This window comes from Trachypithecus francoisi, unplaced genomic scaffold (assembly GCF_009764315.1).
Source record: "Trachypithecus francoisi isolate TF-2019V2 unplaced genomic scaffold, Tfra_2.0 Lachesis_group13, whole genome shotgun sequence".
In the NCBI taxonomy this organism is placed as follows: domain Eukaryota; kingdom Metazoa; phylum Chordata; class Mammalia; order Primates; family Cercopithecidae; genus Trachypithecus; species Trachypithecus francoisi.
Window position 1 is genome coordinate 38,102,215 of NW_022681458.1, and position 18,168 is coordinate 38,120,382.

The 18,168-nt window shown below is 39.4% G+C and overlaps 1 protein-coding gene across 1 annotated transcript in view; it reads right to left on the reverse strand.

Moving 5' to 3' along the window:
* NBEAL1 (neurobeachin like 1) overlaps nt 1-18,168 on the reverse strand; it is a 226,958-nt gene that overhangs the window by 10,870 nt on the left and 197,920 nt on the right. The window contains exons 50-56 of the mRNA XM_033230659.1: nt 17,954-18,063; nt 15,358-15,530; nt 13,952-14,046; nt 9,346-9,462; nt 8,786-8,947; nt 6,200-6,348; nt 3,358-3,493 (exon numbers count right to left, since the gene is read on the reverse strand). Of these exons, the coding sequence (XP_033086550.1) occupies nt 3,358-3,493; nt 6,200-6,348; nt 8,786-8,947; nt 9,346-9,462; nt 13,952-14,046; nt 15,358-15,530; nt 17,954-18,063 (942 nt within the window). The remainder of the gene's footprint in view (nt 1-3,357; nt 3,494-6,199; nt 6,349-8,785; nt 8,948-9,345; nt 9,463-13,951; nt 14,047-15,357; nt 15,531-17,953; nt 18,064-18,168) is intronic.

The window sequence follows — 18,168 nt, forward strand, 5'->3', positions numbered from 1 at the left end:
CAAAGTGCTGGGATTACAGGCTTGAGCCACCGCGCCCGGCCCACTTTTTTTTTTTGAGACGGAGTCTCGCTCTGCCCCCAGGCTGGAGTGCAGTGGCGCCCTCTCGGCTCACTGCAAGCTCCGCCTCCCGGGTTCACGCCATTCTCCTGCCTCAGCCTCCCGAGTAGCTGGGACTACAGGCGCCCGCCACTACGCCCGGCTAATTTTTTTGTATTTTTAGTAGAGATGGGGTTTCACTGTGTTAGCCAGGATGGTCTCGATCTCCTGACCTCGTGATCCGCCCACCTCGGCCTCCCAAAGTGCTGGGATTACAGGCTTGAGCCACTGCGCCCGGCCCAATGTGTACATTTTAAACAATTAATAGCCCAGTTATGTCAAAATTACCAGATTCCTTTATTTTATAAATTATCAAAAATATGTATTACTTCATCAAAATCAGCTTCTCAAAACTATTATTTTAAATTTTTAATTAATTTTTTATTTGTCTGTAGAGATGAGATCTCACTATATTGCCCAGGCTGGTGAAGTCCTGGGCTCAAGCAATCCTCCCACCTCAGTCTCCCAAAGTGCTGGGTTTACAGGTGTGAGCCACCACACCTGGCTCAAAATTATTCTTAATTTCGCTAACAAGACACACAGGTTTGGAGATTTTCTTTTCTTGAATTTGCAGTACTGTTAATGCCAATCATAAGTATAAGAAGAAAGTAAAATAAAGTTTTGATGAAAAGAAATTTTAAAATATTTTAAGACTTTCAAAAAATAATATTTAACAAGAGAATGATAAAAAGTAATGTAGAAAGCAAGGAGAGCATAAGCCTCTTGAAGGCAGGAATTGCATTTCGTTCACCATTAAATTTGCATCACCTACCATCCTTCCCAGTGTGTAATAAATATTAACCAAATACTAATTAAATCAATGAATAAATGTCCTTTAAAAGTGTTTATACATCCAGGTGGGGCAAAAAACCCCTATGGTTTGTTGCAATTACTTTCTCAAGTGCAATCTACTTTTTAATGGTGATTCCACCTTTTTTTTAGAGACAGGGTTTCACTCTGTTGCCCACACTGGAGTGCAGTGGTGAAATCTCGGCTCACTGCAACCTCTGCCTCCTGGGCTCAGGCAGTCCTCCCATCTTAGCCTCCTGAGCAGCTGAGACTACAGGAGCATACCATCATGCTCAGCTAATTTTTGTATTTTTAGTAGAGATAGGGTTTCAACACGTTGCCCAGGCTGGTCTCAAACTCCTGGCCTCAAGTGCTCCACCCACCTCAGCCTCCCAAAGTTCTGAGATTACAGGCGTGAGTCACCATGCCCAGCCTGCCACCTTTTTTAATGGTCACTTTTCTTTTTTTTTGAGATGGAGTCTTGCTCTGTTGCCAGGCTGGAGGTGCAGTGGCATGATCTCGGTTCACTGCAACCTGCACCTCCTGGGTTCAAGTGATTCTCCTGCCTCAGCCTCCCGAGTAGCTGGGACTACAGGCGTGCACCTCCACACCCAGCTAATTTTTTGTTGTTGCTGTTGTTTTTTGAGACAGAGTCTTGCTCTGTCACCAGACTGCAACCTCTGCCTTCCTGGTTCAAGCGATTCTCCTGTCTCAGCTTCTGCCTCCGGAGTAGCTGGGACTACAGGCACGCGCCACCATGCCCAGCTAATTTTTTTTTTTTTTGTATTTTTAGTAGAGACGGGGTTTCACCATGTTGGCCAGGATGATCTTGATCTCTTGACCTCGTGATTCGCCCACCTCAGCCTCCCAAAGTGCTGAGACTACGGGAGTGAGCCACTGCGCCTGGCCCACACCCAGCTAATCTTTGTATTTTTAGTAGAGATGAGGTTTCACCATGTTGACCGAGATGGAGATGGTCAGGATGTCTTGACCTCGTGATCCGCCTGTCTCGGCCTTCCAAAGTGCTGGGATTAGAGGCGTGAGCCACTGCGCCTGGCCTAATGGTTGCTTTTCTAGGATATATTTATTGGAGTATAAAAGAGAAGCTTTATACAAAGTACTAGTGGCTTTGGCATGCTTGTTTTGCAGTTACATTTACAGATGTATTTTCTAAAGCCCTACTACCTTATCTGATTTTTACATATGATTTTCACTCTAATAGAATAATATAGAAAACTGGTACACAATTAAAAATATATATTAATCAAGATTTTGATGTTTTAGATAAAAATAGATCTTGAAATAGAAATATCTTTTCATAACTAAATATGGATCTAATTCATATTCTACACTGTAGTACAAAGTCTTGCTCTGTCACCCAGGCTGGAGTGCAGTGGCGTGATACCAGCTCACTGCAACCTCCAATTCCCAGATTCAAGTGATTCTCTTGCCTCAGCCTCCCGAGTAGCTGGGATTACTGGCATATGCCACCACACCTGTCTAATTTTTATATTTTTAATAGAGATGGGGTTTCACGTTGGCCAGGGTGGTCTCGAACTCCTGACCTCAAATGATCCGCTTGCCTCGGCCCCCCAAAGTACAGGGATTACAGGCGTGAGCCACCATAATAATTACAGGCGTGAGCCACAATAATATTAATTTAATGACACTGTTTTTGTTAAAATAATATGCTGGAAAAAAAAGCATAATGACTAAAGAAATTTCAAATATTTATAAAACAGTTTTTTACGATCTTTAACAGGTTATTATAGCCACTGACTGTGTGACAGTAATTTCTTCCCCTGAAATAACCCCGACAGATCCCATATTGTTAGATTTCTCAGAAAATACCAACAGTGACTTAAAAAAAATTATAATGCTTAATTTAACTATGTAATAACATGATTTGGAAGAATCAGTAAGTTACTAGAGTATAACTATAGTTTTCCTAAGAGCGAGAGTTAGATTTATGATACCTGAATATTTAATAATTGATAAATCATTAGCAAGTAAATTTAACTATAGAAAACTCACTGAGAATAAGCACACTATATGGGGATATTTGTAGTTACAAATAAAAAATGATGCTTTTACAAAAGAATGACATATAGTTATGATGAGTATTTGTTAAAGTAGTTTTATTGTTTGAGCCTATATTTCATTCTTTTGTAAAGGCTCTTATTATGTATTGAAAATCTAAGTCGTGGTCTTAAATCTAGATTTGGAAGAAATGAATTTTCTTATTCCTATAGAGTGGTAGATAGAATTGCCAAAGATGGGCTTTCAATAATAATATAAACATCACTTTTGAATAATAACTTTATCCTCTTTTTATTTACTGCCTTTTGAAAAATCAAATTTGGTTTTAATTTGTTTATCCCTAATGGTGACTTTCTCAATCAGTTGGAATGAAGGAGAACCAAAGTAATCCCCAACAGCATGAGAAATGAAATTACTGATGCTAGGTTTTACCTCAGCAGGCTTGCCAACACCCACTACAATCAATTTGCCGTCTTCTAAACCTACAAGAATATGGCTGCATTCTTTGGTTACATAAACACAATGGATAGGCAGTCGCATGGCTAATGGGTTGATGCTGAGATTCAAACTAGAAGAGAAATAAAAAATACAGACAAAATTACATGGATTTATAATGAACTCACAGAATTTTATATCTGGAAAATAAATTAATGCTCATCTAGTTCTGGATTCTAATTTTACAGATGTGGGAACTTGTGTCCAGAAAGTCTAAGTGACTCACACAAGGGCCTGTATTTATAGCATTACTTAAAAACACTTGATAAACAGATCTTTTCTCTATTTTTGACGTCTATTTTTCTTCTAAACATATATAATCAAACATCAATAAAGCAACCATGAACCTAAAATATAAACATTTTCTTGACTTTCTAGAGAATCTTACTCTTTTTTCAATTTTCCAACCCATTCTATTATTACTTCAGTTTTTACATCTTATTACTACATTCATCATTTATCTAAGGTAAATAGTCTTTACGTTCCCTTTAGAGAGATTAGAGGGAAGGTGAGAGACAAAGTAAGGAACACAACAGTTAGATAGGATTTTATATGGATACTAACTAGATTCTTATCCTTAGTGTTATTCCTAAAACAGATAGAAATAAAGTTCCTGTACCAGTCACTGTTCTCTGAGCCTCAGACTCTCAGTGGGCATTTGTTCTAGTCTTGCTGTGATCTTATCCCTGAAATGCAGCACAGCACACACCATGTTCATTGCTGTTCCTATGTCTTTGTGCTTTATTTCCTCACATATTGATTACCTCCATCTCCAAAAGAAGGCCCTCCCTGTCTTTTCATGTCCATTTAATTCCTACTAATCCTTCATCAAGACTCCTCTGACTACTCAGATCCGTGCTAATCCTTAATGTCTTTAAAACTTCTTGTACATGTAACTGGGACCATATAATTTAGCTCTTTTTTTTTTTTTTTTTTGAGGCGGAGTCTCGCTCTGTCGCCCAGGCTGGAGTGCAGTGGCACAATCTCGGCTCACTGCAAGCTCCGTCTCCCGGGTTCACGCCATTCTCCTGCCTCAGCCTCCCGAGTAGCTGGGACTACAGGCGCCCGCCACCTTGCCCGGCTAGTTTTTTGTATTTTTAGTAGAGACGGGGTTTCACCGTGTTAGCCAGGATGGTCTCGATCTCCTGACCTCGTGATCCGCCTGTCTCGGCCTCCCAAAGTGCTGGGATTACAGGCTTGAGCCACCGCGCCCAGCCTAATTTAGCTCTTAAACTGTTCACAACAGTACACAAATACTGATATTTCCCCAACTAGTCTTTTTTTTGAGACGGAGTCTTGCTCTGTCACCCAGGCTGGAGTGCAGTGGTGCGATCTCAGTCACTGCAACCTCCGCCTCCTGAGTTCAAGTGATTCTCCTGCCTCAGGCTCCTGAGTATCTGGGACTACAGGTGCCTGCCACTACATCCTGCTAATTTTTGTACTTTTAATAGAGATGGGGTTTCACTATGTTGGCCAGGCTGGTCTTGAACTCCTGACTTCAAACGATCCACCCACCTCAGCCTCCCAAAGTGCTGCGATTATAGGCGTGAGCCACCACACCCAGGCTCCAATTAGTCTTAAACCCCTTAAAAACCATTATTATGAGTAAGCATCACAGCACCTAGGCACTCTCATGCTTATCGCCTTGTTGATTCATAAGTGAGAGGTGGATAAGAAGCCCAGAAATCTCGGGCCAGGTGCAGTGGCCCATGCTTGTAATCCCAGCACTTTGGGAAGGCTGAGGTGGTTGGATCACTTGAGGTCAGGAGTTTGAGACCAGCCTGGCCAACAAGGTGGAGCCCTGTCTCTACTAAAAATACAAAAATTAGCTGGGCATGGTGGTATGCACCTATATTCCCAGCTAACGTGGAGGCTGAGGCAGGAGAATCACTTGAACCTGAGGCAGAGGTTGCAGTGAGCCAATATCATGCCACTGCACTGCACTCCAGCCTGGGTGACAGAGCAAGACTCAGTCTCAAAAAACAAAACAAAACAAAACAAAAACACATATCCACTACTCCAATATCTCTCTCCTTCACTAGATTGAATGAAAACAGATCCCTCTACCAATTTTATACACACACATGCATAAATATGTTAAATATACTCTAGTTTAGTTTACTACAATTAAAAAACTTTATAAAAATTCAAACCATTATTTGGACAAATTTCCAAATCCATAATTCAGACTTGGTACTATGAACATTTTTTCCTAGCTCTACATATTTAAAACTTTTCTTTTGAGACAGGGTCTTGCTCTGTTGTCCAGGCTGGAGTGCAGTGCTATGATCACAGCTTACTGCAGCCATGACCTGGGCTCAAGCAATCCTCCCACCTCAGCCTCCCAAGTAGCTGGGAACACAGGCACATGCCACCATGCTCAGCTAATTTTTAAAGCTTTTATTTTTAGTAGAGATGAGGTCTTGCTATGTGCCCAGGTTGGTCTTAAACTCCTGGGCTCAAGCATTCCTCCCTCTTTGATCTCCTAAAGTGCTGGGATTACAGGCAGGAGCCACTGTGCCCAGCCTAAAAAATTTTTTAATTGTGGTAAAATATATATAATGTAAAATTTTCTATATAATAAAAAATGTATATATATACTTCATTTATGAGTCCAGGAACACTTTAGCTTCTCCAATTTTTTATACTTGCTAAAAGACAAATTTTTGTAATAAATGATAAACCAAAAGATTAAAAATCTTAGATCCTGATTTTCACTCTAGACTAGAAGTACTGCCACCTTTTCTTAAGTGATACTTCTTTGGTTTTTATTACTTACCTGTGGAGATCTCTTATAGACAGGAATCCTTGTAAGCTGCCTGTGACAATGTGTTCTCCAATTATACATATATCTGATACTTGTTCCTTCAGGATTTGAGACCCTAGATACTTGCCATTTATAGAAAACAGATGTAATGCATTCTTATCCTGCAAAGAATTAAGGAAAATTTAACAATTTCAAATAAAACCTGAGTTTTTATATTACCAGTTAAAACTCTGACTATAACAGAATAATTATTTGGTTTAAAATTCTGGGATAAAAATATGGCTATATTTAAAGACCAAGTGTGTAGACAATATTATGAAAGTTATTTCAAATCAGATTGCCAAGTAAATATTAAAAGAGAAATCTCACTCTCTCCAAAGAATTAAAATCTCATTCAGCCCTCCTCAAAACCCTACATTCTTAAAACAAAAGAAAAGAATTCTTTTTCTTTTGAGATGGAGTCTCGCTCTGTGGACCAGGCTGCAATGCAGTGGCGCAATCTTGGCTCACTGGAAGCTCTGCCTCCCAGGTTCACACCATTCTCCTAACTCAGCCTCCTGAGTAGCTGGGACTACAGGTGCCCAACACCATGCCCGACTCATTTTTTTTTTGTGTATTTTTAGTAGAGATGGGGTTTCACTGTTTAATCAGGATGGTCTCGATCTCCTGACCTCGCGATCTGCCCACCTCGGCCTCCCAAAGTGCTGGGATTACAGGTATGAGCCACCATGCCTGGCCTTTTTTTTCTTTTCTTTTTTTGAGATGGAGTCTCGCTCTGTTGCCCAGGCTGGAGTGCACTGGCATAATCTTGGCTCACTGCAATGTCTGCTTCCCGGGTTCAAGCAATTCTCCTGTCTCAGCCTCCCTAGTTACTGGGACTACAGGCATGTGCCACCATGCCCAGCCAATTTTTGTATTTTTAGAAGAGATGGGGGTTTCACCATGTTGGCCAGGCTGGTCTGGAACTCCTGATCTCAGATGATCCACCAGCCTCAGCCTCCCAAAGTGCCGGGATTACAGGTGTAAGCCACCACTCCCGGCCCCCAAAAATTCCTAATATTGAAAAAGCTTAGGCTGGGCATGGTGGCTCATGTCTGTAATCCCAGTGCTTTGGGAGTCGAAAGCAGGAGGATCGCTTTAGCCCAGAGGTTTGAGACCAGCCTAGGCAACATAGGGAGACCTTGTCTCTACCAAAAATTAAAAAAAACTAACCAGGTGTGGTAGCACATGCCAGTAGTCCCAGCTACTAAGGGGGCTGAGGTGGAAGGATCAGTTAAGCCCAGGAATTTGAGGCCAAAGTGAGCTATAATTGTATCACTGACTGTGCCCCTGCACTCCAGCCTGGGCAACACAGCGAGATTCTCGTCTCCAAAAAAAAAAAATAGGCCAGGCGTGGTGGCTCACGTGTTATCCCAGCACTTTGGGAGGCTGAGGCGGGTGAATCACAAGGTCAGGAGATCGAGACCATCCTGGCTAACACAATGAAACCCCGTCTCTACTATAAATACAAAAAATTAGCCAGGTGTACCTGATGTAAATGACGAGTTGATGGGTGCTGACGAGTTGATGGGTGCAGCACACCAACATGGCACAAGTATACGTATGTAACAAACCTGCATGTTATGTACATGTACCCTAGAACTTAAAGTATAATAATAAAAAAAAAAAAATTAGCCAGGTGTGGTGGTGGGCCCCTGTACTGTAGTCCCAGCTACTCGGGAGGTTGAGGCAGGAGAGTGGCGTGAACCCAGGAGGCGGAGCTTGCAGTGAGCCAAGATAGCGCCACTGCACTGCTGCCTGGGTGACAGAGCAAGACTCCGTCTCGGCCGGGCGCGGTGGCTCAAGCCTGTAATCCCAGCACTTTGGGAGGCCGAGACGGGCGGATCACGAGGTCAGGAGATTGAGACCATCCTGGCTAACATGGTGAAACCCCGTCTCTACTAAAAAATACAAAAAAAAACTAGCCGGGCGAGGTGGCGGGCACCTGTAGTCCCAGCTACTTGGGAGGCTGAGGCAGGAGAATGGCATAAACCCGGGAGGCGGAGTTTGCGGTGAGCTGAGATCCGGCCACTGCACTCCAGCCTGGGCGACAGAGCGAGACTCCGTCTCAAAAAAAAAAAAAAAAAAAAAAAAAGACTCCGTCTCAAAAAAAAAAAAAAAATACACACACACACACACACACACACATACACACACATATACACATATATTAATTAAATAAATAGTGATGTCACTGAAAGGAAACAAACACAAAATTGAGGGCTTGTTTATTTATATCCTGCCTTATGCAAAAGGAATTTCAGTTGGCTATCATTTCCAATTTCCACTTAAGCTTAAAAAATCCTACATAATCAGAAATTATTCTGAAATCATGTATTATACAAGTCAATAAAAATCCCAATAATAAAATACTAATGTGAGGCTACGATTGTGGTAGAAGTCCATCTAATGTTAAGAAACAAACAACTGAATGATGAAAGAAAAACATCCTTTTTAAAATATGGTGTTCTTTCCTTCTTCAATAAACCTCCTCTATAATGTGGGGAGGGAAAGATACGCTATTGGGAGTCTACCTCTATTGCATAAAAGGTCATATACCTTGAGGGTGGTCTTTTCTTCAATGCTGGAGTAGATAACAATATGTCCTTCCCAAGATATAGCCAAATTAGGAATGGTCAGGAACAGAGAACTCTCACAAGGTGGTCGTAAAGTCCTCATGTACTGACCTTTCTGAATGGTATGTATAATCACCGTTCCATCCTACACACAGAATATATCAGAAAATGAAAAAGACAAAGAAAAACAACAGCAAAAAGGAATAAAAGTAGAGTGGACCAGATAAAGAAATGTGGGAAAGGAACCAAGAACATGATTATTCCATCAAGGATATATGCACCTTAGGAAAAATTCCAACTTCGAAATTTCAAATGGCATTTTATTTCCTAGAATGCCCTCTTCCCTTAAATAATAAAATGAATAAAATCCCAAAATGGCATTCAGTTTTTTATTTTGCAAGGTCTATTTTACTTTTGCAAAGTCCTATACAAATATAACATTTCTATACTTTTATCAATTCCTCTTAAAAACATTTTAGTTATAAATGTTGGTAATAAATTTGTAGATAAATTAATAAGTATTTCTTAAAGGTGAAATCTTACCCTTGATCCCGACACTGCCATGTCTAGCTCAGTGCTAATGCCGACACTCAATACCTCATCGGTGTGTCCATAAAGAATCTGAAAAGGTTTAGATGCTAAGCCCATAGGAACACCTCCCTAATAATAAAAGAGAAAAGCAAAGGTAAAGGTGGTTTCTTGTTTCCTGTTTTTCATAAGGTTTATACTGCATTTAAACCTTCTAATCACAAACTAACATTGCAACTAGTTACAACCACTGAGTCTATTCATAATAGTACTCATGCTTACATTTCTACTTGGATTTCTGAATTATTCTCCATCTCAAAAACTTAACTAAGCTCAAAACCTTAACATAAATTGTTGCAGTGTTGACAGTCTTGGATTAATTTTTCCAAGTATGTTATTTTTCCTTTTAATCTACAGATTTATTCTTCCTTAACTTCAAATAAACTTTTTGTGTTATAACTCTGAATAACTTCATTTTTTTGAGACAGGGTCTCATTCTGTTGTCCAGGATGGAGTACAGTGGCATGAACATGGTTCATTGTAGCCTCGACCTCCTGGACTCAAGTGATCCTCCCACCTTAGCCTCCCTGAGTAGCTGGGACCACAGGAATGTACCACCATGCCTGGCTAATTTTTAAAATTTTTTTGTAGAGATGAGGGTCTTGCCATGTTGCCCAGGCTGGTCTTGAACTCCGGGACTCAAGCAATCCTTCCGCCTCAGCCTCCCAAGGTGCTGGGATTACAGGCATGAGCCACCATGCCTGGCTGAATAATGTTTCCATTTATTGGGATCGCTGCTTCAGGGACATCAATTTTCTTTATGCTGACTGTCTTTGATTTTTATAGCTATCATTCTTTCTCTAACTGCTTTAAAGTTACTTTTTTATTGGCATTCATTTTGATTACATCTTTTTTTTCCATGCTACTAATTTCATTTGCAGCCACATCAAATCTCTTCCTTGAAGTTTCTGCTTTAGGTTTGTTTGCATTTGTAATGGTATTTTTTTATAGGTCTTGGCTGCAGCCCTTTGAAAAAACATTTGTGGGTACAGAGTAGGTATATATATTTACGGGGCATGTAATGGTATTGGTTTTAATCTCAGCTTGATTCTTCTGCAACCTTCGTTTTCGTCTTATAATGCTATTTTATCATTTCATCTTTGATCTTCCATTTTATTGAACTGCCATTCTTATGTTTTCCTAATAACACAATTGTATTGCAAAAATTGCTCTCTGAGTCATCTTCCAGAAGAAAGACTCTTTCTTCATGTCTTTAGCATGCTTTGCCTTTAGCATACACATTTGTATGTTATTTGTTTTATTTGAATAGTTGCTATTTGTATTTGTGATTATCCTAGACAACTCTGCCCAGATCTTCTACCTGTTCCACGCGGTGTGCATTAATTCCCCTTGACACTCTGCTACCTGTGACACATTTGTCTTCCCTTGTGAGTATCAGTCTGAGTGCTTAGTGCACTATATTTAACTTTTAAAACTCAGGTAATTCCTTATGGAAGTAATTCCAGTTCTAGAGAAAGAGGAGCCCTTCCTAAATTTATTTGGTAAAGACTGCATATCCCCATACTAAACATGATAAAGACAGAACAAAAATATCTATTTTACTTAAGAGTAGAGAAATCATTAAAATACTAGCTAATAAGATACATCAGTAAAGTGTAATAACAATATACCATAAATTATGTGGGTTTATTATAAAAATTCAAGGATGGTTCAAACCTAGGAAATTTCTCAACATACATAATACATTACATCAAGAAAAGGTAAAAGAAAAACTATAAATAAGATAAATGGGGAAAAACAGCTGTAAAGAACATTATTGGAAATATAAAATTAGAACATGGACTGTGGATTAGCTAATGGTATTTTATAAATGTTAAGCATTCTGATTTTGGTAACTTCGCTGGGTTTATGTACAAGATTGTCTTTGTTCTTAGAAAATACACACTGACCTATTTAGGGGTATAGGCATATGATATCTCCAACATTTAAATGGTTAAAAAAAATAAGATGTTGTAAGAGGGAGATACTAAAAGAGACTGCTAAGACACATGATACAAAATATACTACTTTTGCAAATTTTTTACAAGTTTGAAATTTCATTAAAACTATAAAGTTACCAAAAGAAAAAAATAATGGCAGTGTTTTCACTTAAATGTAAAAAACACAACTAGTTAAACCTAACAGCAAACACTATACTAAATGGTAACACTGGGAAGGCATTTTTATCAAAATTAGATAAAGGCGGGGATGCTCACTATAATTCTGCTTACCTTATTGTATTAGCTAATAATGTAATATGGTAAGAAAATGAAATAATTAGTATATTAGAAAAGATAAAGCAAATCACTTTTATTTTCAGATCACATGATTGTATTATCTACCTTATCTTATTTTCAGGAAATCCAAGAAATACTAATAAACATGAGAGTTGATAAGAGGATTTGGCAAAGTAATTGGATATAAGAAAATTGTACAGAAATCAGTCAAATCACTATGTAGCTTTTCTTTATATTAACAATAATCAGAAGCAAAAATGATTTTTAAAACCCCACTAAAAATAGTAATAGAAAACATGATAATTTGAAGTAAGTATCACAAGGTATAGGATCTAAATGAAAAAGAAAGAAATTTTATCAAAGGACATAAAAAGGACCTGAAACAAACATGGAAAGACACTTCCTATTTCTGTAAATAAATAACTATAAAAATATACCAAATTATCGGGAGGCCGAGGTGGGCAGATCGTTTGAGCCCAGGAGTTCGAGACCATCCTGGGTAACATGGCAGAGACAATCATTTTGTCTCACTAAAAATACAAAAACCAGCCAGGCGTGGTGGTGCATGCCTGGAGTCCCAGCTACTTGGGAGGCTGAGAAGTGAGGGTTGCTTGAGCCTGGGAGGTCAAGCCTGCAATGAGCCATGATTGTGCCACTGCACTCCAGCATGGATGACAGAGTGAGACCCTCCCTCAAAAACAAACAAACAAAAAACAAAACAAAATTCCAAACCAAATTAACACATAAATTGAATACAATTTCAGTAAGGCTAAAATGGAGTTTTTTTTTTTTTTTTTTTTAAAGAGGGTATGGGGCCGGACGCAGTGGCTCACGCCTGTAATCCCAGTGCTTTGGGAGGTCGAGGCAGGTGGATCATGAGGTCAAGAGTTCGAGACCGTCCTGGCCAACATAGTGAAACCCTGTCTCTACTAAAAATACAAAAATTAGTTGGGTATGGTAGTGTGCACTTGTAGTCCCAGCTACTGGGGAGACTGAGGCAGGAGAATCGCTTGAACCCAGGAGGTGGAGGCTGCAGTGAGCCAAGGTCGCGCCACTGCACTCTAGCAGGACGTGTGACAGAGCAAGACTCTGTCTCAAAAAAACAAACAAAACAAAACAAAAAACAAAAGAGGGTATGGTTAAAACGTAAGTTCATACGTAAGAATAAATACCTATATAAGACTAGCTGAGACCATTACACGTTAAGTGTAATGCTTTCTATTCAGAAGTAAACAAAGCCTTATCCAGTATAGATAAATAAATTATCAATAATTTAAAGATTGTAATATAAAAAATAAAACAAAAAAAATTGGAAGAAAACAAATTTTTTTTTGAGATAGGATCTTGCTCAGTCACCCAGGCTGGAGTGCAGTGGCAGGATCTCGGCTCACTGCAGCCTCTGTTCCCCTGGCTCAATCAATCAAGAAATTAAAGATTATAATATTTCTTTATTTCCCATCTCAGCCTCCCACGTATTATAGCTAGGACTACAGGCATGTCCCATCACGCTCAGCTAGGTTTTTTAAATGGAAGAAAATTTCTAGATACCTTTCATAAATTTGGAGTGGGAGAGAGCCTGTTAAAACAATGTAGAAAACATAGAAGCTGGCCGGTCGCAGTGGCTCACGCCTACAATCCCAGCACTTTGGGGGGCTGATGCAGGCGGATCACTGAAGGTCGGGAGTTTGAGACCAGCTGGCCAACATGGTGAAACCCCATTTCTGCTAAAAATACAAAAAAAAAAAAAAAAGAAAAAAGAAAAAGTAAAAAAAGCCAGGTGTGGTGGCATGTGCCTGTAATCCCAGCTACATGGGAGGCTGAGGCAGGAGAATTGCTTGAACTCAGGAGGTGGAGGTTGCAGTGAGCTGAGATCATGCCATTGCACTTCGGCCTGTGTGACAGAGCGAGACTCCATCTCAAAAAAAGAAAACAGAAGTTATTTAACAAAAACGATACTTCCTGGACCCATATTATTATAAGAATGCAATCAGGTTGATGAAAACCATAAATCTATAATTTCTAGTAGTCCCACAAGAAAGAAAGTAAAATGTTACTATGCTAAAAGACAATAAAAATAATTACTGTTTTCCTGGGAGAGGTAAGAAGGAAGAATCTTTGGAAAGCAATAGGGAATAAGGTAATGAATCAGACAGTAAACCTAGGAAAAAATTGTGGTGACTTGGATAGGACAAAATGTGGGTAAAAAGAATACAAAGGAGCTCAGTCACTGCCAGAAAACAATTCGATGTCCTAGTAGAACATTTTGCTAGTATTTTCAGGGTGAATCTCTGATCTAAATCAAGAACATTTAAATGTGTGACTACCTGTTGTGTTATTTGCCATATCATACATGTAGTATCTCTGGAACCAGAAATCAAATGTATTCCACAGTAATCTGTAGCTAAGCAAGTCACAATATCTGTAAGAAAAGGAATTAAATAAAATGAAACGCCTCATTTTGCTAAAATAGAACTTTAAGAGCAATTTTTGTTAATGTTCAAACTATTCCTAAATCAGTTATGCCAACAGGGAGGAATGTAGGCATGGTACTGGAAAAGCACTGGGGAAGAGAGCCATAGGAAAGCAGCAGAATCAAAATCACCTCGGAGAGCTTTCTCTGAAATCACCCTTCTCTGAGCATGAGAAGTAGACATGCGGTGTGGGGAATGACCACCACAATCTTGGGAGGAGGTTAGATAGTTTGAGATAGATCCCCAGTTAATTTTCATATGCTTCTTTGCCTTCTCATCCCCATTCACCTTCTACTGCCATTGGGAACTGTAATCCTATAGAATATATGTCCTTGGAAAAACTGCACGTACTATACTATAAATTCACGATACAAATATATTTTTCCTAAACTGTGAACAGCTGAGGTAAGTGATAGCTTAGGATTGACTGGTACAGAACTAGCAGCAGCCGGGCGCGGTGGCTCAAGCCTGTAATCCCAGCACTTTGGGAGGCCGAGACAGGTGGATCACGAGGTCAGGAGATCGAGACCATCCTGGCAAACACGGTGAAATCCCGTCTCTACTAAAAAAATACAAAAAAAAACTAGCTGGGCGAGGTGGCGGGCGCCTATAGTCCCAGCTACTCGCCTATAGTCCCAGCTACTCGGGAGGCTGAGGCAGGAGAATGGCGTGAAGCCGGGAGGCAGAGCTTGCAGTGAGCTGAGATCCGGCCACTGCACTCCAGCCCGGGTGACAGAGCAAGACTCTGTCTCAAAAAAAAAAAAAAAGAATTAGCAGCAGACTCCATTTTCCTTCCCTAACAGGTTTATTAGAAAAAAATCTACTCAATGTTTTATTCTTATATTGAAGATTGATACACTAAGAAGTAGCAGATTAAAACTACATTCAACAATTTTATCACTCTCATGTTTAACTGTTAACATAGTAAGAGGGCAGTTGATGTCTTATTTAATGACAGCAGATTTTGTTACCATTTTGTCTTAAAATTCTTACTTTTATCATTCATTAAAAAAAAAAAAAACTTAGCCTAACATTTCCAGATGATATGAAGCTGTATTTAATTTATATGGTGCTTTATTATACCCAAAATACATGAGGCACTCCTATAGAAAGCATATATTTATAATCTTACACAATAAAAAAGTTCACTAGGCTTAAAAGGTAAAATTTAATGCTCTTTACGAGGAGCATGTACTACTTTTACAGTTAAGAAAAAAATAAAATTTTTGAGTGTTTTTGGAAAAAAAGCTAATGCTTACCCATATGCCGGATGATGTGTGAGATAATTTTGCCTTTTGTAAGTGACATCACTTGAATGCTATTATCCCAGTATCCAGCGCTGAAGAGCAACTTTGCATCATGTGATACTACAAATAGCTTAGAAGTGACTTCTAGCCCGGGAGCAAAAGGACCATTCATACTGCGCTGAGTTCTGTAAACACAATTAAGTATCAGACTGTTCCTTAAAAGATCACTTACACTGATATGAACTGTTCTTTTTAAACCTCTCTAAAAAAGAAATAAAAAATTAGTCCCAAATGTCCTATTTGAAATGTCTATTAATAAACGATAGACTTTCAGAAAATACGTTACCTCACTGTAATATTTTTCATAAAATAAGAATATACACAACAATCTCAAGTGCTAAGCAAAAAAAAGTTGAGATCAGTGAAAGTATGAAAAATGCTGAAATCTTGGATTTCAAAGACAATTTAATAAAATTGGCAATTTTGTAAATGGCAGCCTTAAAGTTTAAAGTCTAGTAAAAAACTAGACAGGATATGCCAGGACTAGAAATATCAGAAATAAACTTAAACCAGGGATGTCCTACACAAGGTGATGCATAGGAGATAAATCAGGCAGATAAGTGTGTATTTAACAACACTTAGGATGACTGTTCTCCATTTGAACCAAAGCAAGCATGCTGGTTTTGTCAGCTTCCAAGTGCAATACCTGTGAGCTTAGCCAATCCAGATTCTTCAGAAAGACAAGTGATTGCAACTCAGTGTGTATATAGAAAATGAGGGCTAATTCTCATACTCTAGCTATAAAACTTTATTGTTCAATATTAATTTGCTGAGAATATGCTTCTTGCAAAACATAACAGTACTATGTGGGATAAGAAAGAAAAAAAGACATTTTCCCTAATCTCATGAAGTTGTATTCTAGTTGAGGAAGACAAAGATACAATAATAATTACATCATTTTAAAGTTTTCAAATATATGGTGTAATTTGATCCTCAACAAAGAGTGTGATTTTTTTTTTTTTTTTGAGATGGAGTCTTGATCTGTTGCCCAGGCTGGAGTGCAGTGGTATGATCTTGGCTCACTGCAAGCTCTGCCTCTCAGGTTCACCCCATTCTCCTGCCTCAGCCTCCCAAGTAGCTGGGACTACAGGCACCCGCCACCATGCCCGGCTAATTTTTTGTATTTTTAGTAAAGACGGAGTTTCACTGTGTTAGCCAGGATGGTCTCAATCTCCTGACCTCGTGATCTGCCCGCCTTGGCCTCCCAAAGTGCTGGGATTACAGGTGTGAGCCACTGCACCGGGTCATGATTTTTGAATTTTATTTTAATTTTAGTTTTTTTGAGACAGAGTCTTGTTCTGTTGTCCAGGCTGAAGTGCAGTGGCACAGTCTCAGCTCACTGCAACCTCTGTCTCTTGGGTTCAAGCAATTCTCCTGCCTCAGTGTCTCGAATAGCTTGGATTACAGGTGCCCACTACCATGCCTGGCTAATTTTTGTATTTTTATTTTTATTTATTTTTATTTTTTTGAGATGGAGTCTTGCTCTGTCGCCCAGGCTGGAGTGCAGTGGCGTGATCTCGGCTCACTGCAAGCTCCGCTTCTCGGGTTCACACTATTCTCCTGCCTCAGGCTCCTGAGTAGCTGGGACTACAGGCGACCGCCACCATGCCTGGCTAATTTTTTTGTATTTTTAGTACAGATGAGGTTTCACCGTGTTAGTGAGGATGGTCTTGATCTCCTCATCTCGTGATCCACCCGCCTCAGTCTCCCAAAGTGCTGGGATTACAGGCATGAGCCACCATATCCAGCCAATTTTTGTATTTTTAGTAGAGACAGGGTTTTGCCATGTTGGCCAGGCTAGTCTTGAACTCCTGACCTCAGGTGATCCGCCTGCCTCAGCCTCCCAAGTTCTGGGATTACAGGCGTGAGCCACTGTGCCCAGCCATGAATGTGATTTAACTAGAAAAAAAAATAAGGAAACAAACAGGACAACTCAATGTAAGGGAAACACCACTTTAAGTTAGAACATAACTTTTGGAGATTAAAACACATAGGTCTTATTTTTAAATAATAAGGTAGAATAAAATTGCAAGGAAGTCTGTTATTCCTAATGTAATTGCATTTTTATAACTGATATTATGGAAATTAAGTTTTGTATTTAAACCAATATAAATTCAGGACATAACTTAAAAATAAGGGAAGGTTGCTGGGGGAGGGAATGGAGGGAGGAAGGAAGGAAGAAGAGATAATCTGGATCTCAAAACATTACTTTCAGGGCTAGGTGGCCTATAATCCCAGAACTTTGGGAGGGTGAGGCAGGCAGATCACTTGAGGTCAAGAATTTGAGACCAGCATGGTCAACATGGTAAAACCTGATTTCTACTAAAAGCAAAAATTAGCCAGAGAATCCCTTGAGCCTGAGAGGCAGAGGTTGCAGTGAGTGGGGATTGCGCCACTGCACTGCAGTCTGGGTGACAGAGCAAGACTCTGTCTCAAAAAACATAAAAAACACTTCTTTCAGAATAACATGAATCAATTAATCCAGTTTTTTTTCCTGGCAATAAGGTACCTGGTATAGCTGTTTTGCTTTAAATATTCATTTACTTACTTTGGATTTGTCACAGTTTGATCCTTGATGAATGTAAAGTAATTAGAAATGTTTCTGTCATAAGGCAACCATCCATGGGTTCCAATAACAGAATTCATGCTTATTGTTATCTGGAAAAGAACATATGAAGACTCAAATTAAATGAAATATTAAGGAAAGCAGCCCAGAATAACCAGATGCTCACATGACATTGGCATTTATCACTTAGGGAATAC